Source organism: Pseudorca crassidens, chromosome 19 (assembly GCF_039906515.1).
Source record: "Pseudorca crassidens isolate mPseCra1 chromosome 19, mPseCra1.hap1, whole genome shotgun sequence".
NCBI lineage: Eukaryota > Metazoa > Chordata > Mammalia > Artiodactyla > Delphinidae > Pseudorca > Pseudorca crassidens.
The window spans coordinates 33,313,321-33,337,685 of record NC_090314.1 but is presented as its reverse complement, the minus strand read 5'-3'; the positions used below and the strand labels follow the sequence as shown (position 1 = coordinate 33,337,685).

Genomic DNA, 24,365 nt, shown 5'->3' with positions numbered 1-24,365 from the left:
ATCCTGCCAGAATGCCCTCTGTGTACCCTACCCTGTGTGATCATTTGCTTTATTGCTTATCTCTTCCACTAGCCATAAGCTCCTGTCCATTTCTGCTCTCCAAGTATTAGCACAGTGCCTATTGGTGCATGGTTAACACTAAGCAAATATTTGTTGAACGAATGAAAGGATGAATGAATGAATGAAGGTCAACATCTAACTTCACTGTAGGCATTTTTGTATCCATGTCCATAAGTCAAATAGGCTGCAGTTTTCCCTTCTCATACTGCCCTTCTCTGGTTATACTGGCCTCAAAAAATGAACTGGTTCCTTCTTTTTCCATTTTCTCGAACAGTGTGTATAAAATTGGAATTATGTGTTCCTTGACTGTTTGGTAGAACTTGCCAGTAAAATGTCTGGCTCTGGGATAAACATTTCCTAGGTTGATTTTTATACTGATTCCATTTCTTTGATGGCTATGGGTGTCTTTAGGTTTTATATTCTTCCTGACTCAATTTTTGCTCATTATATTTTTCAGGGAAATTGTCCATACCAGCTAGGTTTTCAAATTTATTAACAAAATGCTGTTCATAGTTTTCTCTGAATATATTCTAATCTCTGCTGCATCTATCCATACCCTTCATTTTTTTTCATTCCAAATATTATTGTATATGTATCTTCTCTTTTCTGGATCAGTTGTGTCAGAGACCTCCCTATTTTTATCTAGTGTTTCTTTCTACTTTCTACTAGTGTTTTCAAAGAATCAACTTTCAATTTGGTTAATACTATTTTTTGTTTCATTAATTTTCACTTTTATATACTATTATATATTTTATGTTCTTATGTCTAAGAATATATACCATATAGAAAATATAATCTAATCAGTGGTCCCCAACCTTTTTCTTTCCACCGTAGGGGGTGGGGGGAGGGATACGGTTCAGGGGCTAATGCAGTAATGGGAGCCGCAGTTGAAGCTTTGCTAGCTCACCCGCCGCTCACCTCCTGCTGTGCAGCCGGGTTCCTAACAGGCTTTGGACCACTAGCAGTCGGAGGCCCAGGGGCTGGGGACTCCTGATCTAATTGTGTATTGTTAATATATCATGTTATTTTCTTTGTTCTGTTCTCTGGATTTATTTTGTTGGCTTAAAAAGATTCTTGATGGCTTAAGTAATTAATTTTCACGCTTCGGTTTTCTTTTTTTTTTTAACATTTAAGGCTACAGAGTTCACTCCAAGTGCCACTGAAACTACATTCCACAAAATATGTAGAATTTTTATTACCATCCCAGGCGAAGAATGTTTAGATTTCTTCTTTGCCTCAATACATGTGTATTTTTACATTTCTAAACACAAGTTTTTGTTTTGGTTTTTAGTTATTTATGTCTAACTTAATTAAGGTCAGAGAGGTGGTCTGTATGAAGCACATTCTTTATTATTTGTTGAGATTTTGCTTTGGTAAAAATAGTTTTTATAAATACTCCATGTGGTTTTGAAAAGAATGTGTATATCTTATTTGTTGTATAGCATTCTGTATGAGTCTGTTAAATCAAGCTTGTTAATTACATCACCCAGATTTTCTTTAGCCTTACTAATATCTATCACTTTTTATAGTGGTACATTAAAATCTCCTTATATGACTGAATTTGCCAGTATCTACTGTAAATCTCTCAAACTTTGCTCTCTATATTTTAAAAGTATGTGATAAGGTACATCAAAAAGGGCTATGAAAATCTCATAGTATGACTGCATTTTTTTATTTTTTAACATGTTATTTCTCATTTTGCTTTATTTATTTTGAAGCTGTGTAATTAGGCGCATACAAGCTTAGATTTACTGTTTTCCTAGTGAACCATTTCTTTAATATATGCACAGATGATATTTAACCCTAGTGCTTTTTGCTTTAAAGTCTACTTCGCCTGCAATAAATATAACTACTCTCACTTCTAGCTGGCATTTTGTCTGGCATATCTTTTTCCATCCTTTTACTTTCAACCTTTCTATGTCTTTGATTTTTAGGTAAGTCTCTTATAAACAGCATGTACCTGGATCTTATTTATTTATTTATTGGGTTGACTAGTAAGTTTAGTCCATTTACATTTAATGTAATTGCCAATATTTTTAATGAAACTTAGGGGCACAAAACTATATTAATCACAATCTCTGGCATAAACATACTATCATCATTAGGTATATCCATGGCCTTATTTTATTTTTTGATATTATGAACACTTGTAAACCTACTATTCAACTAGAGAACTAAAACAGTAACAGTGACTTGCAACTACTTATGTGCTCCTCCTCTACTGTTCCCCCACCTGAAGAAACCACCAGTCCCAAATCTTGTATTTATTATTCTTCTTTGCTTTTTAAAAAGTTTTATCAAAAAAAAAAGTTTTATCAAATTTTTATCATATACTCGGTTTAAAATTTTACAAAAATTTTCTGAGGAGGCCTATATTTCTTACTCAACATGGTATTACTAAGATTCAACTAGACTGTTGCTTCTGGCTGTAGTTCATTATTTTCCATAGTTGTATAAAATTCCATTTCATGACTGTCCCACAAATTAGCTTGTCCATTCTCCTGTCACAGGCCTCTGAGTTGTTCCAATTTTTTGCTGTTACAAGCAGCGGTGATAAGTAGTCTTATCTTCCAGTGTATGCAGGCAGAATTTTCTCTTTGGAGTGATTACTGCGTCATGAGATGTGTAAGTGTAAAACTTTACAGAATAATGCTAAACTGTTTTCCAAAGGTACTCTTGCAATTTGTACTCCCACTAGCAATGTATAAGACAGCCTGTTGATCTACTGATTTCTGACATTTGGAACTGATGTCTCATTTTCTTCTGTTTTCTCTAAGTTTTTCGTTTACTTCCTTCCTTTTCTTCTGTTGAACTGATCAAGAATTCTTTATTCCCTTTTCCTCTTTAACTAGTTTAGGAGTTGTAAGGTATATTTCTATTCCTTTAGTGATTACTTTACAATTTTTAACATGTACACTTAATCCAGCCTCCCTGAAACTCTACAGTAAACAGAGAATTATTCAACTTCAATTACATCCTCCCTTTTACATGTTATTATTACTTCTTATTTTAGACTCACCTGTTTTTATACCCCTAAATTTAATCACTACTGTCATTTTAGTTTTATACATTGTTTCGACTTGCTCATGTTTACCAATTTGTTCACCTTTGTTTCTAGCATGTTTTTCTCCCTTTCTTCTAGGTACCAGCCCTTTCCCTTGAAACATATCCTTTAGTAGTTTTTTTTTAGGGAGGTTATATGAGTGACGTGTTTTCTCTATTAGTATAAAATTGTCTTGTTTCACCCTTATCCTTGAATGATGATTTCTCTGGGTGTAAAATTCTAGATTGAAAGTTATTTTATCCTCAGCACTTTTATGAATATGTCACATCTTCTTGTTTTCTATTTATTGTTGAGACATTTGCTGTCAGTCTAAATATCATTCCTTTGTAGGTAATCTGTTCTTTCTTTCTGGTTTTAAGATTTTTCTCTCTTGTCTTTGACTTCCTGCATTCTTACCATGTGGTGTTCAGGTGTGAATTTCTTTTATTTACATGGTTCAAGATTCACTGCATACCCAAAATCTCAGGATGCAGGTTTTTGATCAAACCTGGAAAACTGTCAGCAGCTGTCTATGTAAATCCTGTCTCCTTTACACCCTCTCTATTCTCACCTTCTGGTGCTCATATTAGGTGTACAACGCACCTTCTCTTTCTATGCAACATAGCCTGAGCTTTTCTCTCAGACTTCCCATCACTTTGACTCTCTGTGCTGCTTCCTGGGCATTTTCTTCAGATCCATTTGCTATTTTTTTCTTCAGCTGTGTCTAATCTGCTGTGTAACTCATCCACTGAGCTTTTCATTTCAATGACTATATGTGTCATTTCTAGAAGTTCTGTTTAGTTATCTTTCAAATCTACCTTTTTCTACAGTGTTATGTTATTTTCTCATGGTTCCAAATGTTCTTTTATGTTTTTAATAATTTTTTAACTTACTTATTTTATAGTCTGTCTGATAGTTCTGTTATCTGAGGTTCTTGGGACTTTTGTACCTACTACATCTTGGTTATGGTGGATTGTATCCGTGTATGTTCAGTAGTTTGGTGTTGGGTCCGTATTTTTATCTTTTTTTTGTTTCCACTTTAGGGTTCCTGGACCATAGAGGAAGGGTAAATTTCAGTCCCAGATTTACATGAGACTGGGCTGTAGTCCCAAATTCTCAGTGAAGACTTTTTTCTCCACTTTCAACTTATGCCAAGACAAATTTTCTTGTCTCCCTGTGCCACTAGGGAGATTTTTTTCCACTGAATTATTTCTATGATGATTCATCCCTTTCAAGGTCCCACATTTATTCGGGGATGTCAGTTCCATCTCCCCACTTTACTGGACTCAAACCACAGTCTTCTTTCCATTTTGATGCTCAGACTTCAGCCTTTCAAGGCCAACAAACCTGCCTGAGACCAGCTCCGCATCCTCCTCCTTGCTCACCATGCTAACTGTCATCTTTCTCTTGCTTCTGGCACTGGACGCCTTTCCTTGTTGTCCCATGAGCTCATTTCAATGGGTGTTTATTGCATCTTGACCAGTATTTATACATGGTTTATATTTATAAACCAGTATTTATAGTGGGAGGATTTTCAAGTTATTTAGTCTGCCATATTGACAGAAATGGAAACTCACTTCCATTTAATTTTTACCATCTTCCATTTCAAATGCATTTTTTCTTAGAATACCGTGGCATCTAGGATCTCTGAATAATTTTTCTTCTGAATAATCTTTTACGGGTGAGGCAGCATTGGAATTACCTCAAATGAGGCCAACATTGGGCAGTGTGACTATTCATTATAATCACCTGGGAACTTTAAACAATACTGATGCTTCCTTCCACCCACAAGATTCTGATTTCACTATTCTGGGGGACAGTGTGGGCAGTGATCTTTCTTAAAACTTCTCAACTGATTCTAATGTGTCACCAAGGTTGAACATGACTATTGGAAAACAGACTGATAAAAACAAACAGACCGTAATGATCCCTAGGCCCCTTCCCAGAATGTCTGATTTATTTTGCCTGAGGGGAGCCCCAGACATCTAACATTTCCCTGATGATTGTAGCAAGGGTTCAGAACTGATGAGTTACCTGGGTACATCCAGTCAGAAGGGAGGAGTCAACATAACGTTAGAGCTGGAAGCACGAGCAATAATCTAGTCCAGCGGTTCCTAGTGTCTGCACAGCCGTCCGTTGGACTCCTGGGGAGCTTTTTAATTTTACAGATTCCTGGAGGTCGTGACCTGGTAGATTTAATGTAAGGCCAGAGAGTTTTTTATTCCCCAGAGGACTGTGATGGCCAACTAAGTTTGGAAACCACTCAGCTAGCCCGTCTTGTTTTACAAAGGAGGAAACCAGCCCAGAGAGAAGCGTTTTTTCTCTCAAGGTCGCAGAGCTGATTAAGAAGAAAGCTGACTCCTACCTTCCAGTCCTGTGTCCATTTCATCCATTTCCAACAGAAAATCTCCTGCTGCTTTTAGAAGATCTTGGCCGGTTTAAAAGGGCAGATTCTGAACTTGTGTGCAGTGATTTCAGGAATGTGGGCTCTTCTGGTTTGTTTTGTGTGTGGATGGCACAGCAGAGAGGAAATAAAACAGTCTGCTGCCTCGCACGGAGGGTCTTCTAGTAGCCAGGTGACCTTGAGCGGATAAGCCACCCTCATCTGTAAACAGGGTCATGATGGTTTTAAAGTATCTTCACACATTCTTTAGTCCTCCTGTAAGAGGTGGCGTTGAATTCCCCTCACCCTGAGTGTGGTCTGTACTTAGTCACTGGCTTCTAATGAATAGAATGTGGGGGAAATGATGGCGGTTGAATTCCGAGGCTGGATCAGAAAAGGCACGCGCCCTCCGCCTGGCTCTCTCTCTCTGATCACTCTAGGGGAAGCCGGCTTTCACGCCGTCAAGATGCACAAGTAGCCTGCTAGAGAGGCCCACGTGGAGAAGAATTGCAGCTTCCTGTCAGCAACCCGAACTAACCTGCCAGGATTGTGAGACATCTTAACGGTGCATCTGCCAGCCCCAGCCATGCCTTCAGACGACAGCTACCCCAGCTCACATCTCAACAACTTCCCGAGAGACCTGGAGCCGGAACCTCCCAGCTAAGCCACTCCCAATTCCTGACCCTCAGATACTGGGTGAGACATTAAATACTTGTTTGAAGCTACTACGTTTGGGGCTAATTTGCTGCACAGAATAGACGATTAATACAGAGATACTTCAAAATGCACAAAAACGGAACTGCTTACTTCATAGGTTTGTGGCAGGATTCCTACACTAACAGTTCTGGAGTGCTTTAGTTAGACTCTAGCCAAATGAACTGCATATTAGAGAGAAAGAAGTGATTGCATGTTATTAATGTTATCAGATTGCAACATATTTCATGTTCAATTACCTACAGTGCTCTTTCCGGAGCATTGCTTTGCTCATCTGCTTATCCCCACTGCACACTTAAAAAAGGTCGCTGTTAAGATATACAAGTGTACGTAGGATTTAAATGTCTTGACTCAGTTACTAACCACCGTGAGCACGTTTTCAAATTGGAAAAGCAAGATCCATTTAAACTCTGTCTTCTTCGCAAAAGGCTCTTTGTTTACTTCTTGGTATTGCATTTTACCGGCAGGCCAAGCCCCTCTCTGATTGAAGAGTCCGTTCACTTTATCTGTCTCGGTAGCCCCACAAGCCTTACTGTTCAGAACAGACACGGCAGACTTTGCACCAAAAAAGCAAACCGTATTTTTAACCAGAAAATCTTTAATAAAATGAATTTTTATTCATGAAAATTCCACCAAGCCTAAATTCCCTGTCTAAAAGTAATGGGCCCTTTGTATTTCCCTTAAATAAATAAATAGCTTCTTTCCTCAAGAACTGACTTCTGAGCATGCTCTTAAATTCAGGGCTAGTTTGTTTTCTTCCAGGAAATAAAAAATAAGCATGTGTGTACAGATCCTAAGTCAGCCCTTCTAGAAATGTATAATATGGGAAAGCCAAGATGGTTTCTTTCTAACAGTCATAACTAGAGGCATACAGTACCTGGAAAAGACATGAAAAAAGGCAGAGGGTGTGAGGCTGAGAGAAAGTGAAATTATATTTTTCAAACACTCTTTACTGATCTAACACACAAATATCTGTAATTTATTTACTCCTATAACCTTGTTTGATATATTTAGAGACATGAAGTTTTCCTTTAAAATGATGGAGAAAATACATTTTGTTTCATTATTTCTTTTCCAAACTGGGGATGGAAATGCAAAAAGCTCCCTAATGGAGTGGGGGGGAGTGTTTAGCCAAAAAGTTTCCTTTTTTCCTTTCCATTTCCACACTGGACACAGCTAGACACCTAGTGTGTGGTTGTACTTTGTTCCCTCTGCCTTCTTCTGTCCTCATCTCCAACTCAGAATTACCACGCCAACCAGGGCAAACGCTCCCTACATGCCAGGCTGAATAAGAACACTTATAATGAATCAATCACACTCGTAATGAATCAATATCATTAATTGAGTGACCATAGCAGAGGATCAGTCTAGCTATCGCGGGGACAGGGACTGAAAATCTTTATTCTTCAGAAGTTACAGGAAGTGGACGGTAGCTTGCGATTGGCTGTGAGGCTGGCTCCAGTCCCTCTGGGTGACAGCATCCTGCAGGCAGCACCTTCTGCCAGCCTGGTGAGCCCCCTCCCCAGCCACAGCTCTCTTATTTGAATGTGGGTACGGTTGGCGCAAGAGAGAAGCCTCAGGAATTAAACAGAAAGTCACCATTCTCATTAAAAAATATCCAGGGCTGGGACTTCCCAGGTGGCGCAGTGTTTAAGATTCCACGCTCCCAACGCAGGGGGCCCGGGTTCAATCCCTGGTCAGGGAACTAGATCCCACATGCATGCCACAACTAAGAGTTCGCATGCCACAACTAAGGAGCCCGCCTGCCACAACTAAGACCCTGTGCAGCCAAATAAGTAAAAAAATAATAATAAAAAAAAAATCCAGGCCTGCTCTCCCACGTACCTTAAAGCTATTGAAATGCTGTTCGTCATTCTGTCATCATCATTCTTATGCACGTGGGTAAATATTTTACTAAACGGCTCCACTGCTTGGCAGTGACAGAGCCCTTTGCCTCCTAGCCCTGGCCGTCACCCAGCACTGCCTGGGAGGGTAGGAGGGCAGTGGGCTCCTTGAACACTCAGTGGTGTTAATGAAGTAGCAGCCCTCTCCTCCTGGAAACCATTTTCTCCTCCAGCCTCTTGGGCTTAATCTTCATTTCTTCTTTTTTAAATCAGTTACCAACTTAGTCTTAATGAAGGGTGTGGGGGCAGCCCCCAAAGAAAACAGCTATGTCTTTTAACTCCACCTGGAAATGGGTGACACGGTGCCACCTTCACCTTCCCTTCCACCTGTGTCTCCACTTGGAAACTTGCTCTAGCCCCTCCACGAGCTGCCTTGCCAAACAGAAATTCTAAATGTCATAGGTGGAGATGTGCAAGGCCCCTCCAACCCGGCTGGCTCACATGCTCTACAGGTTACGTCAGAGAACACCAGGCATTCTCATCGTCATTTCCACCACCAAGCCTCATGGCCCCATCAGCTTTCCAATTTGCCAGCCACACATTCATAGCCCAGGCCCACAAACCCACCCATTAATTTGGACCAACGTTGGGTCCACTTCTTCAAAATTCTTAGCTTTTTACCATTACACAGTATTGGAAGTGGCCAAAGTACCAATAAGTAACGTGGCTGTAGTGTCATCCCATCTCATCCTTGAGTCTTCAGGAGGCCACCGGGACGAGATCTATTTCTGTGGCAGAAATTCCAAGCAAGTTTGGAGGACCGTGGGTATGACGCCCTCTTCTGGTAGATGCAAGGAACGCCTGCTTGTACCCCTGCGTTCCGGTTCCCTCTGCTGGCTGAGGAAAAAGCAGCTGTCTCTGCCTTCTGGGCCCAGATTCCAAAGTTCAAGGCCCTGCACTCAAATTCTGAGACCCAAGTCCCACATATCGAGACGTTTCCTGAAGTGGAAACCAAGACTCACCACAATAGCCCACACTGCGATTTCTACAATTACCAATCGGCTAATTCAAGTGGCTGAAAAACTAATGAAGGGACAGGGGGGAAGCATTGTCATCTCTGAAGGGGGCATTCAAGCAGGTTGAAAACAGAGCTATGTAACCAAACACAATACTGACACACACACAGAGACAGAGGGAAGAAAAAAGATGAGATAAGATAAAAGATTAGACGTGAGGACAGTAGAGGACAGGCCGCAGAGCTGAGTTAGACACTCACGCTAAGAAGAATACTGCTTGGAGAGGGCAGAAGAAATAAAAGCATGGCTGTGCCCATGGGTGGGAGGAACAAGAGGCTCTGCGTATAAACACCCAGCGTCAGAACAAGATGAAGAAGGGACTGTAATCTCAGAGGAGAAGGGACGAGCATAAGCATTATCTGAAGCGAGTCTGAAAATGAATTTCATCACCATCCTCTTGCTTTTGCGGATTCCGGAGATTCCCTCGACAGTGGCCGGACACGCCCCCAAGACCCCGGCACCTACTCAGCAGATCCCACACGAGAAAGAAAGGCAACACCCGGTTTTGTATCTTCTAGTTTGGGTCGTAGATAATCCTGAGCATTCCAAAATTCAGTTGCCCAAGTGGCTGTCGGGGAGGCCTGGCTTGACAGAAGACGTTCATAAAGAAGACCCGGGGGGTTAGCTGATCGCCAGCTTGATGCAAACCTACAGCGTAAGGAGGCTGTTGAGAACCCTAATGCAATCTTCGGCTCTATTAATAGAACAGCAGAGTGTGAGGAGGGAAGCAATAATCCCAGCGCGTGCTGCCGGGTCAGGCCACATGCAGTTTTATGCTCAGTCCTGCAGGCTGTCTTTTAAAAGAGACACTGGCAAATTCAAGCCTGTTCGGAAGGGCATGAAAAAGATCGGACACCGGTATCTAGACAGCATCGAGATTAGCTCGACAGTCCTTGTACGATTGGCAATATCAGAATGATGATTGTGCCGAAGATACGGAATCTCAGTAGCTAACACCAGGAAGCATGTTTTCAATGTTTACTTAAATTCCCTGATATTTGGGGGGTCCCCTCTCAATAATGGGGATAAGACTCCACCCGGTCTACCTGCAAGTGTAGTTTGAAGGATAGAGTCTGCCCAGTTGGGCTGGTGTGTCCTGAGCATCTACCTACTGCCAGCTCTGTGCCAGGCCCCGGGGCATCGAGAGGAGCTTGAAGTCTAGTTGACAGAGAGGCCCATAAACAGGTACTTTGCATAGAATGTGACTGATGGTGAAAGACACATGCATTGATTTGAAAGGAGATGCAGTTTATTTCTTATGGGGAAAGAGTGATAAGAGAGAAACATAGAGTCTGTGGCATATGTATTTGCAGTCGCTGGCAGTCAGGGAGGAAAGGCCATTAGTAGAAAAATTAGAACCAGGCAAGTTCAGAGTCAGGAAAGACAACCGAAGGATCTCAACCGTGTCAGAGGCCGTCAAGAAGCCCAGGAGGAGGGGGAGGAAAGCGCCAGACCACTCCCTAGATGTGGAGATGAGGGGTTCACCCTTAGTGGTCAAGAGACACATTCCAGGAAAATGCTGGAGACGGAGACAGACTTCATTTAGGGAGTTTGAGGAAGGTTGCATTTATCGGACACCTATTACATGCCTAGAGTTATGGAAGTTCAAAAAGCATTTGGAGTTCACTTCAGTGCTGGTTGGTGAGTTAAGACTAACACCTATAGGTCCTTTAGGGAATAGTGGAAGATTATTGTATGAATTGCTCAACTGGGTGAGACCGACAGATGGGGGTTTAAGTTGTTGGGCGTCAGCCTGTTGGTTGACCTAGGGTGACGTTCCTTACGCTGATGGTGACAGAAGCAAAAAGCTCCGAAGATGGTCGGCCGGATCCTTGCCTTCCTCTTCTCCTTGCCTCTTGGCAAGTTTCCTTTCCCAGAAGTGTTCAGAAACACGATTCTTGTCCTGATATCCCTTGGGTTTGCTTCCTTTTTGGTATTTACCGGTGAAATTAATATTACTCTTTACCCTGTACACATTCTCAATCCAAGGCGTGTTTTTTTCATCAGTGGGTTTGTGTTTGGTTGATTAGTTATTCATGTATAATGTAAGATGACAAGAGCTGTGATACACAGAAATGATTGTGGTGAGTGCAGGCATACAAGCTCTGTGCTTGGCTTCTTTCCCTCTTTTTTTTTTTTTTTTTGGTGGGTGTGGGTGGGTAGGCAGGTTAGTAAGGCATTTGGATTACTTGCAGATGGTTGAAATTCTCCTCTTACCAAACTGGTGACTGAAGCAAAGTAGAGGGAATTAAAATAAATGGCGTTTGCTGCACATCCCCTCAGCCTCCTTGAGCAGGACCTCTGCATCTGTCGTGCGCAATCGCTCAAGTCACTTGACTTCCCTAGACTTAAGTTTCTCCATCTGTTTCACATCCAATGTATCTTTTGTATGTTGGCTTCCTTCATAGGTTACATTTTTGCAAAGGGAATCCAAGTTATAGGCCAGCTCTTCCTCTGACTTGCCCCACGGGACTTCCCAGGACATGTTCCTTCACAGTAGCCAGAGAGGTCATTGCAAATCAGATCGCTCCAACGGCTTCTCACTTGTACTCAACCCTTTTGGTGTAGCCTAAAAAGCCCTGAATGATCTGATCTTGGCCTGCTTTTCCAGCCTATATCATGCCACTATCTCTCAAACAAAATGAATAATTTCCCTCCTCGGGCCTTTTTTTTTTTTTTTTGCAGTATGCGGCTTCTCTGTTGTGGCCTCTCCCGTTGCGGAGACAAGCTCCGGACGCGCAGGCTCAGCGGCCATGGCTCACGGGCCCAACCGCTCCACGGCATGTGGGATCTTCCCGGACCGGGGCACAAACCCGCGTCCCCTGCATCGGCAGGCGGACTCCCAACCACCGCGCCACCAGGGAAGGCCCTCCTCGGGCCTCTTGCATGTGCTCTTCTTTCTCTCCTCACTGTATGGATATCTCCTTATTACTTTTCAAATCTTAGTTCAGATACCACCTCCTCAAAAATACCTTTTCTCATCAACGTCTCTAAAGTTGCCTCCCCTACTGCTTTCTAGTTCATTGCCTTAAATTGCCTGCTGGGAGCTCACGTGAGGGCCTCAATTATCCTCTGTTTGGGTTTTTCCACGTGGCAGCGTGGGCTTCCTAATAACATGGAAGCTGGATTCTAAGAGGGAAGAAGCAGAAACACCAAAATCTAAAATATTCTCCACCTATTCCCAAATAATTTTCTAGCGCCTTATCCTATGTTATCTATTTTCTCACTCTCTGAAATTATTGTGGTAATTTATGTTTCCTTGCTAATTGCCTGCTCTCTCCCAGCATCTATAAGGATATAAAACCCGTGAGATTAGAAACCTTGCTTATGTTCGTTGCATGTGCCAAGCGCTAAGGAAGCACCCAGTAAACCTTCCATGAAGAAGTGAGTTTTAAATGTTTAGAAATCAAGAGAAAGAAACAATTAAGATGACACAAAATGCAATGAAACGTACAAACAAACACATGTACACCAAAAAAGTCAGGCTGCAGAGGACTTTTCAGGAAGAGAACTACAACCCGAAGGGTAGAGAGCCCACCACACAGTGAGCCAGGCACGAATGAGATCCTATTGGCAGCCCCTCTGCCTCCTGCTGTTCAGAACTTTCAGAGGTGGACAGGGAAGGGGGTGACTCAGGCACAGCGACCCAGGATGCATAGGAACCTGTAAGTGACCAGGAGCAGCACACAGCTAGAACTTAAGGGGAAGAGGTTGTGCCCAGATGTCACAGGTCACCTGTGGGATGACGTCAGTAACGCTTCCTTGAAGTCCTCTGCCTGGTGTGGGAGGGCTTTGCTTGCTTTACTTGAGCCTAATCCTGCAGAGGAGAATGATCTTGGCTCAGCCCAATTCAAATCAGCACCTACTATGTGAAAAACACTGTGCTACATGCAGTGGATGATGGAGCGGTGAAAGGACTGGGACATGCGCCCAGGGTGAGAACAGCCAGCGGGTGGATCAAGCAGGTACGAGGATGGCTCCTAAACGGGACGGAGGGGCTCAGTGGCAGGGGAAGGAAGCCAGCAGCCCCGAAGTTACAGACAAGGGAGAAGCCGAAAGGTTTCCCAGAAGGGCCAGTGCAGGAGATGCCTGGCAAGGAGGGCCCTCCAGAGTCAGGGAAGCCAGGGCACATTTGGAGACCTCTAGACGCTCCCTTAGGTTGGAGGAGGGTAGGACCTGCAGGTAAGTGCAGGAAGAACAATTTACTACCAAAAGTTGCCATAACCAATCCCTGAAGCCAATGGCTGGAGTCTTGGGCTGAGAGCAAAGGAGACGTGGTTTTCCAAATGGAAGATGGGAGACAGTTTTACTAGAAGCTTTACTAGAAGGGGAGTGCATGCTGTGCAGGCAAACCCACAAGAGGCACTGCAGTGATGAAATATAAGTCCAAAACGGTGTCTGGGGTGTGTTGTGATTTGAACAAAATAATAAGTGACCATTGGGAGGTGTGTGTATGGGGGGCGGGGAGTAGAGGGTAATTATAAAAGCAGCAGAAGGATTTTTTATTTTGATCTGGACAAACTGATTCTGAAATTAATGTGGAGTACACCCACGTTCATAGCAGCATTATTTACAATAGCCAAAAGGTGAAAGCAACACAGTGTCCATCCACAGATGAATGGATAAACTAAATGTGGTCCATACATACAGTGGAAAAGTATACACTTATAACAAAGAATGCTACAATGAGGATGAACCTTGAGGACATTATGCCAAATGAAGTAAGCCAGACACAAAAGGACAAATACTATATGATTCTATTTATAGGAGGTACTGAGAATAGTCCAATTTATAGAGAAAGTAAAATGGTGTTTGCTAAGGTCTGGGGGGAGGGGAAAACAGAAGTTATTGTTTAATGGGTATTGAGTTTCAGTTTGAGATGATTAAAAATAAATTCTGGATGAGTGGATAAAGAAGATGTGGTATATATACACAATGGAATATTACTCAGCCACAAAAAAGGATAAAATAATGCCATTTGCAGCAACAGGGATGGACCTAGAGATTATCATATTAAGTGAAGTAAGCCAGAGAAAGACAAATACCATAATCACCTAAATGTGGAATCTCAAAAAATGATACAGGAGAATTCCCTGGTGGTCCAGTGGCTAGGACTCTGCACTTCCACTACAGGGGACATGGGTTCAATCCCCGGTCAGGGAAATAAGATCCCACAAGCTATGTGGGATACACGAAAAAATACACACCAAAAAAAGGTTAAAAAAAAACTTATAAAAAAATAAAAAAGGATACAAATGAACTTATTTACAAAACAGAAATAGACTCACAGACATAGAAAACAAACGTATGGTTACGAAAGAACCATAATTTCTTTGGGAGGAGGGATAAATTAGGAATTTGGGATTAAAACATACACACACTTATATATCAAATAGATAACAACAAAGGACCTACTGTATAGCACAGGGAACTATACTCAATATCTTAGAATAACCTAAAGTGGAAAAGAATCTACAAAAGAATATATATGTATGTATAACTGAATCACTTTGCTGTACACCTGAAACTAACACAACAATGTAAATCAACTATATTTCAATTTGAATTTCAATTAAAAATTTTTTTTTAAAGTCCTGTAAATGGATAGTGGTGATGGTAGTATAATAATGTGAATGCACTTAATGTCACTGAATTGTACGCTTCGAAAGGATTACATGGTAATGTTTATGCAATGTATATTTTACCATAATTTTTTAATTTAATGTGAAGAAATAAGTCAGGAATATCCAGGGTAGTACTGAGGAAGAAAAGTAATGAGGAGATGAAACCCTACCAGATATTAACACCAGTTATAAAACCTCAAGAGCTAAAAGTGTGGTGTTGGCACTTGAGTACACAGACAATGAAACAGAAAGTCCAAAAATAGACTGAAATAATTCAAGACTTGTGTGTGTGGGAAAGGTGGCATCTGGAAAGAGCGGGGAAACAGAGCTGAGACTGACTGGAGCCATCAGGAACAAGTGAAGTTGGGTCCTTACCTTGTACTTATAGAAGGAAGACCTCTGATCAGAGAGGAGACTCAAATCTGAACCATGATACCACACAAATACTAGAAGGAACCAGGGGAGAATTCGTTTTTAACCTCAGAGGGTGAGCATGTACCCGCTGTGACTTGGAGTCAGTCCTTTAGCCTTCCCATGCCTATCTCATGGGGTTGTTGTGAGCACTGTGGGAGTTAATACCTGAAAAGTGGTTAGAAAAACGTCTGGCACCCACAGCAGATTCAGTCGGTGACCACCACCACCACAACCACAACCATGACCATCTCCACCACCATCACCACCACCACCATCACCACCACCATCATCACCACCACCACCATCACCATCTTCACCACCATGACCATCCCCACCACCATCCCCACCACCACCACCATCATCACCATCATCACCATCACCACCACCATTACCATCTCCACCACCATCACCATCCCCACCACCATCGCCACCACCATGACCATATCCACCACCATCAACCACCACCACCACGACCATCCCCACCACCATCAACACCACCACCATCACCATCATCACCATCACCATCACCATCAAAAAGAATGAGGATGTTTTATAAATTGATACGGAAAAAGTATCCAGATGTATTATCAAGTGGGAAAAAAAGCCCAGGTGCGGAGGGGTGTGTGCACAATACACTATTCCTGGTTTTAAAAAGAGGGCAGTAGAAGAACATACACATGCACGTATATACCTAAATACTTGTTGTAAGTGTATAATTACACACACATATCTACATATATTTGTAGGTGTATATTTACACACACACATACACAATAAACATCTTTGATCAGGCCACTGCATTGCAAAACTCCAGGGGGCACTATTCCATTGTGTTCCTTGTCAGTAGCATCCTAAGAGCTCTATATAAATGGCGTCCCTTGGAGTTGTGTACCACAATGGTCCTGGTCACTTAACTGCACATGGTAACATGTCTCTGGGAGAACACAAAGTACCAAATAACACTGGCTACCTGTGGGGAAGGACACAGATGGCTTGGAATAGAGGTGTGAAGGAGAATTTTCACAATACAGCATTTGTGTCTTTTCAGTCTGGAACCACGTGCATCTGTTATGGAAACTCCTTCTCCCGAAAATAGATAAATAAAAGGAGTGGTGAAAATAAATAAATGCACACATACATAAAAATAACAATACATGTTAGAGAATTTGGGAAATACAGAAAAGTATGAAGGAGAGAATTATAATTAAGCATGATTTTTCTGGTTGTCTCTGTGTCTGTCTGGAGTGCTTTGAAAGACAGCTTCATGTAGGGCAGGAGGGCCCCAAGGCCATCTCCTGCTCCACAACCTGGTTTTTAAATAAAGTTTTATTGGAACATAGCCACACACATTCGGTTATTTAGCATCGATGGCTGCTCTCCTGCAACACGTAGTTATTGAGTAATTTTGAGTAGCTTTCTCGTTCAATCTGTAAATCTAGTTCAATCTATAAGTGCCCTGGCATAATTCCACTAAAATGCACAGTGAAGAAGTAAGATGATAGCACAGAGTTAAAATGAACATATTAGGGCTTCCCTGGTGGCGCAGTGGTTGAGAGTCCGCCTGCCGATGCAGGGGACACGGGTTCGTGCCCCGGTCCGGGAAGATCCCACATGCCGTGGAGCGGCTGGGCCCGTGAGCCATGGCCACTGAGCCTACACGCCCGGAGCCTGTGCTCCGCAACGGGAGAGGCCACAGCAGTGAGAGGCCCGCATACCGCAAAAAAAAAAAAAAAAAAGAATATATTCTTTCGGATTTAGAACTTAAAAAAACAAGCAGCAGAGATGTTCCCCACTATTAAATAATATTAGGATAAGTGATAACAACTGGACTTGTTTGCGTACAATGAGAAACAGGAATATAATCTGAATTGAAGTACAAATAATGTGCCAAGACAAATTAAAGATTATCAAAGTGGAGAAAATGAAAAAGAAAATATTCTTAGAAATGAGCTACGCCTCAATAAGAAGTGTAATGTTAAAATAATTCCCAATGTTATGATACAGGGTAAGATACAAGAATTGTGAGCAAAAACACACCTCTTATGTTAAAATCTCACCAGACATTCAGTCTCTCAATGAGCAGGGGGGAAATAAGTCATATGAGACACAGGACAATTATACTTTGGGCAGGACTGTCCTGTGCATTGTAGGAGTCTAGCATCCCTGGCTCCCCACTAAATGCCGATAATGACCCCATTCATAATGATAACCAAAACAACTCCTTCAGCTTTTTTAGACTCCCCTGAAGGGCAGTACCACCCTCCTTGAGAACCACAGATACATGTGAAAGCAATTTGAAAAGTTAAAAACACTTTTCAAATATATAGTATGATTAATCTATAAAACTGCAGTGGATTTTCAGTGAATACTGTATATCTACACTATTTAAATGAAGACTATTGAGTTATAAAACATGAGTGTTTTCTTTTTCTTTATGAAACTGATTTCCATTCCTGGAAAAACAGCAAGTGAGTCAATATACTTACTGAAAACAACTAAAAATTTGGGATTTTCTTAACAGCATCAATGAACGAGCAGAAAAGTTAAGAAGTCTTAGTCCAGGGATCGAGTGAAGTGGAGCTCAGAGGTGTAAGTAGAGCCCAGCACTCCAAGGGCATTTGCTGAACCTGGTGAACTTGAACTTTGGTATTCATGGCCTCATAAGACTTTGAAAAAGCAGCCAAAGCCCCAGGGCTATTAAAGGTGGGGAGTCTAATAAGACATTTTCCAGCATGAACATGGGACATCTGAAAAGCTATGCGTGGAGTATAAGGGTGAATTTAGAAACACCTTACAGACACTTCTGGAGACTGCAAGGAAAATCTGTCTCAAACTTTGCACTGGAGAGGAAAATATGTGTGTGTGTGTGTGTGTGTGTGTGTGTAGACACATGTGCCAGGAACCTCTATAAAACATTCAAACCTTAAGCAGTCCATGACACAGTTTATAGCAAAAGAACCACACTCTCTGGGTGGTCTGAATACCCTAAGTGGAGGATATAACTGGAGTCATCCCAGGAACTAGTAATGCCTCCAGCACCTGGCAGAACAAAAGTGAATCCTCTATAGAGGAAGCCAAGTTTATCCCAGACCTCAAAGTATTCCCACATATAAAATGTCAAGGAAAATGATCAGATTACAGTTCAAATACACATGTACACACACAGAGAAAGATGACGAGCAAATGACTACATGATACAAAAGCATGGAGTGACTAAGTGGGAGGGAGGAAGAGAGGGAGGAGGGAAGGAAGGAAGGGTGAAAGGAAGGAAGGGAGGAAGGAAGGAAGGAAACCGTGGAATAAGACACCAAGAACTAAGAGCAAGAAGCAGCAGATGGATGGAAGAGACCTGCAAAAACTTCAGATCCTGGAATAATAAGATGAAGACTATAAAATAACCATGTTTATTTAACATGTTTAATAAAAATAAAATACACACATGAAAATATACAAGAAAAAGACACTGTTAAAAAATGATCAAGCAGTTTTGAAAAAGAACTTCTGGGGAAAAGAGAACTCCATGGACAGATTTACTAGAATAATCATATGTGACAAGAATGAGTACACTGAAAGACTGACTTGAAAAAACATTCCCATAATACAGCATAGAAAGACAAAGTGAAAATACGAAAGAGGAAAAAAAGACATGGAGGATAAATAAAGAATTTCAACAAACATCTAATTAAAGTTCCAAAAGGAAAAGAGAAAGAAGATGGGGCGGAGGCAATATCTGAAGACATAAGGGTTGCAATTTTTCAGGACTGATTAAATACATCAACCCATGGAATCAAGAAATCCAAGGGATTCAAAGAAGGCATATATATATAGTCCACCACAGTGAAATTGCAGAACCCCAAAGACAAAGAGAATATCTTAAGAGCAGTGAGAGAGAAAAGACAGATTATTTTATTTTTAAAGAAGTGACAGATAACTTACAACTCAGGAACAATAGCATTCAAAAGACAATGTATGGGGCTTCCCTGGTGGCGCAGTGGTTGGGAGTCCACCTGCCGGCTCAGGGGACATGGGTTCATGCCCCGGTCCGGGAGGATCCCACATGCCGCGGAGCGGCTGGACCCGTGAGACATGGCTACTGAGCCTGCGCGTCTGGAGCCTGTGCTCCGCAACAGGAGAGGCCACAACAGTGAGAGGTCCATGTACAGGAAAAAAAAAAAAAAAAGACAATGTATGATATCTTCAATGTGCTAAGAGAAAAATGATTGTCATTTTCAATTCTATATCAATAATTAAAGGGAAAAAGTCACTTTCAGACAAACAAAACTGAGAAAATTTGGTACCAGCAAAACTTCACTTCTGGCAGAAGAAAAATTAGTCCTGATGGAAGGTGTGAGGAGAAGCAAGAGGGAATAAACCACACAAAAAGTGAAAAATAGGTGAAATATTGAGTGTATAAAGCAACAATAGATGTATTGGGGTTTCAAAAGAAAAGTTGATAGGCTAAAAGGCACAGCAATAATAGCATCTAAATCGGGAAGATATATAATGGAAATTGTAAAATTTTTACATTTTTCAGAAGAGTAAAATTATTGAGTAACTTTGATAAGTTATTTGCTGCTATTTCTAGAGAAACCACTTACAGGATACAAACAGAGTTCTGAAACCGGTGAAAGAAAAAAATAAAAAAGAACAAAACTATAAATCAATCTAAAAGAGGGCAAGAAAGGATAAAATGATAAATGGAACTTGTGGGAAAAAGAAATAAAACATTATAGCTATAAACCTGAAAATATTAGTAATTATGACAAATATAAATGAACTAAATGCTCCACCTAAAATACAAAGCTTGTCAGAATGTATTTTTTTATCTGATTTTGTGCTACTCATAAGAAACATATCTTATGCAAACATATTTTATAGAGAGATTGAAAGTGAAAACGATGAGTGTACTGGGTTTTAACTATCTTGATATTAAGCAAAATAGACTGAAGACAAAAAGTATTGCTAGAAACAAAGAGGTTCACTTTGACATGTTAAGCAATTCAATTGAACAGGAAGACATGTTGATGTTAAATTTATACACTCAATAACTTTCCAAATTTATTAGGCAAAAACTGACAATTACCAAGAGAAATAAACAAATCAGCAATCGTAATGGACACTTAACCCTCCTTTTCCAGTAACTGCTAGAGCGAACAGTAAAAATACATCCATAAGGTTATGGAAGATTTGAACAACATATTTAATACAACTGACCTAGTGGACATTATGTGAGTTCAGGAAACAGATGTCAAGATGGGACTAGATGTGCCAGAGGTTTATTGGGGAAACTGCCTGTGAAGGATAAAGAGAACGAAGCAGGAGGAGGCAGGGAGAGCCTTCTGACCACAATGCCATTCTGAAAGGAATGAGAAGGAAGGAGAAATGAGTAGGAAGAGTCTCAGTTTACAGTGCGGTTCTTCAAATGGTTTGGCCAGGCTGATGGGGTGGCCTTTAGCCAAAGTTGCCCATTGAAAGGAGTCTCACATCCCACAGGAATGGACCTGCACTAATACCCTGTCATTGGCTGGGAACAACCCAGGGAAGAGTGGTCTCAGCACAAATGTGTTGGTGGATCCTGAGTAGTAGCAATAGGGCTCCAGCCAACTGTGCTCTCTGCAGCAGGAGAACTGAATTGCACATGTTCATGACACCATAGACATATTTAGAACATCATGCCCCAAACTACAAAAACACATTATTTTCAATATTTACAAAAATTGACTATGTACTGGGTCATAAAGCAAATCTCAATACATTTCTTAAGGATTGAAATCATGCAGACTACATTCTCTGACAATAAAAAAAGTTAATAGAAGACCCTTCCCAATATACCTAAAAATCCAGAATTACCTATTCAGATAACCAGGGAATCAAAGAAGAAAGCATAGTGAAAATTGGAAAATATTACGACTTGAACTATAATGAAAATACGTAACAAAAATTTTGGGATAGCGCTAAACAATGCTGAGAGAAATGTATGATCTAAAATATTGTTTGAAAAAAACTAGAAAAACTGAACATTAATGAGCTAAGCATTCATTTTATGAAGTTAGAAAAAGATCTGCAAAATAGACTCAAGAAGGGTAAGAAAAGAAATAATCGATAGTCAAGGAAATAATTAATGCAATAGAAAATAAACACAATAGAGAAGATTAACAAAGCCGAAGGTCTGTCCTCTGAAAAGACTAATAAAAGTGACAAACCTCTGGTAACGCTGAATGAGAAATAAAGAGAGAAAGCATAAACCGTATCAGGAATGAAACAGCGATATAAATGCAGAGACTACAGACCTTGAAACAAAATAATAAGAGGATGTTGTTGAAAAATTCTAAGCCATTAAATTTGAAAACATATATGAGACAGACACATTCTCAGGAAAATCTAACTTACTCAAGAAATAGAAACCCTGAAGAGTCATATAACTATGAAAGAAATTGAATGTATGAATTAAAACTTTCTACATATTAATCTCCAGGTCCTGATGGCATCACTAGCAAGTTCCAGATATTCAAAGAATAAATAATTATAATCTTATACAAGCTATTTCAAAGAATTTAAAAAGAGCTCCCATTCCCTCAACTAATTTTGTGAATCTAGCACTAACTTGATGCCCAAAACTGACAACATAAGAAAGGAAACTTTCAGGCAAATCTCTCATGAATGTAGATTGAAAAACCATAAACAAAACATTAGCAATCTTAATCAGCAATATATAAAAAGGATAATACATCCCGAGCAAAGCAACATAATAAATAAGAAAAACATATGATCATTAGAAGAAACACTTGATAAAATTCAACATCCATTCCTGATTGTTTTTTAAAAAATCCCTTAGAAAACTTGAATAGAAGGAAACTTCCTTAACATGATAAAGGCTGTCACCAAAAAGAGTGTAGTGGATGTCCTAACCAGTGCAACAAGGCAAGGAAAAGAAATTAATGGTATAAGAATTACAAACGGGGCTTCCCTGGTGGCGCAGTGGTTGAGAATCCGCCTGCTGATGCAGGGGACACAGGTTTGTGCCCCATTCCGGGAAGATCCCACATGCCACAGAGCGGCTGGGCCTGTGAGCCATGGCCACTGAGCCTGTGTGTCCGGAGCCTGTGCTCCACAGCGGGAGAGGCCACAACAGTGAGAGGCCCACATAACGAAAAAAAAAAAAAAAAAAAAGAATTACAAAGGAAGAAACTATCAATATTTGCAAACAACATGGTTGTGTACATAGAAAAGCTAAAGGAATATGCACACAGAATTACAGTTAATAAATTAATTTTATCAAATTGCTAGATACAAAGTAAATATTGCAAAAGCCAATTGAATTTCTATAATCTAGCTGTAAACAATTTGAAATGAAATTTTAAAAGATAATATTTATAATAGCATTAGAAAACATAAAATGTAGGAATGAATCTTCATTTGATGTGCAAGAGTTCTACACAGAAACTATAAAATATTATCGATAAATATTAAAGAAGATCTATATATGAAGAGGGTTATATCATGTTCATGTTTTGGAAGACTCAAGTTAGTAAAGATGCCAGTTCTCTTCAAAGTGATCTATAGAATCAATTTAATCCCAATCAAAATCCTGTCAGGATTTTAAAGTTTCAATTTTCAATTTTTTGTTGCTAAAAATATAGAAATACAATTGATTTTGTATTTTGAACTTGTATTCTGGGACCTTAATTGAACACATATATCTGTTCTGGTGGCTTTTTCATAGATTACCTAAGATTTTCTACATAGATAATCATGTTATCAGTGAAAACAGAAAGTTTTATTTCTTCCTTTACAATGTGTATGACTTTTATTTTTCTCTTTCCTTATTCTCTTGCCTCCATTAAACTGTTGAAAAGAATTGGTAAGAACAGACATACTTACCTTGTTTCCAATCTTAGGAAGAAGGCATTCAACATCTATCTCACCAGCAAGAGTAATTTTTTTGTTTGTTTTTTGGTTTTTTTAAATAAATAAATTTATTTATTTATTTATGGCTGTGTTGGATCTTTGTTGCTGCACGTGGGCTTTCTCTAGTTGTGGCGGGTGGGGACTACTCTTTGTTGCAGTGCGCGGGCTTCTCATTGAGGTGGCTTCTCTTGTTGTGGAGCATGGGCCCTAGGTGCATGGGCTTCAGTAGTTGTGGCACACGGGCTCAGTAGTTGTGGCTCACAGGCTCTAGAGCGCAGGCTCAGTAGTTGTGGCACATGGGCTTAGTTGCTCCGTGGCACATGGGATCTTCCCCGGACTGGGGCTTGAACCCGTGTCCCCTGCATTGGCAGACGGATTCTTAACCACTGTGCCACCAGGGAAGTCCCCAGGCGTAATGTTAACTGTAGATTATTTTGAAGACATCTTTTATCAGGTCAAGGGAGTTCTTTTTTATTCCAAGTTTGCTGAGAGTTTTTTTGCTTTTTAATCATGAATGAAGGTTGGGTTTTGTGAAATATTGTTTCTATTTAGATGATCATATGGCTTTTCTTTTTTACTGTGTTAAAATGACTTACATTGAGTTTTGAATGTTAAACTAATCTTATATTCTCAGGATAAATCCCACTTGAACATGATGATTATTCTTTTTACATACTTCTACATTCAGTTTGCTAAATCTTTCTTAGTTTTTTTCTTGTTTATATGTTCATGAGGAATAGTGATCTGTAGTTTTGTTTTTTTGTAATGTTTTTGTCTGGTATTGGTAGCATGGAAATTGTACTGTAAAATGAGTTAGAAAGGATTCTCTCATCTTCTATTTTCTGAAAGAAATTGTATATAATCAGTATTATCTCTTCCATAAGTGTTGGTTAGAATTCATTACTGAAGTTATCCAGGCCTGATGTTTCCTTTATGGATAGATTTTAAGTACACATTTCTTTAATTGAATTAAAGCTAGCGAGGTTATCTATTTTTTTCTTGATTGTGCTTTGACTGTTCTTGTCCTTTAAAGAATTTGTCCATTTCATTCAACTACTTGAATTAATTCACATAAAGTTGGCATAATATTCCTTTATTATCCTTTCATGTCTGTAAGATCCACTCCTGATACTCTTTTATTCCTGATGTTGATAATTTATGTCTCCTTTCTCTTTTTTCTTCATTAGTCTGGCTAGTTTACCAATTTTATTGATCTTCTCAAAGAATCAGCTTTTGGTTTCACTGATTTTTCATGTTGTATATCAGCAATTTCTAATCTTATATTTATTGTTTCCTTCC

At 40.2% G+C, this 24,365-nt stretch overlaps 1 protein-coding gene across 4 annotated transcripts in view; it reads left to right on the top strand.

Moving 5' to 3' along the window:
* Positions 1–24,365, top strand: part of LOC137213077 (hepatitis A virus cellular receptor 1-like) — an 89,183-nt gene that overhangs the window by 2,981 nt on the left and 61,837 nt on the right. Inside the window, exons 3-4 of one of the 4 annotated variants that reach the window (XR_010937776.1) lie at positions 5,927–6,182; positions 6,668–6,906. Coding sequence is in view for 1 of the 4 variants with exons in the window: in XM_067717441.1 (XP_067573542.1) it covers positions 15,399–15,701 (303 nt within the window). In the remaining 3 variants the exon portion in view is untranslated. Of the gene's footprint in view, positions 1–5,926; positions 6,907–11,805; positions 17,022–24,365 lie in introns of those variants that run through there. The other 3 variants (XM_067717441.1, XR_010937777.1, XR_010937775.1) reach the window with 3 other exon arrangements.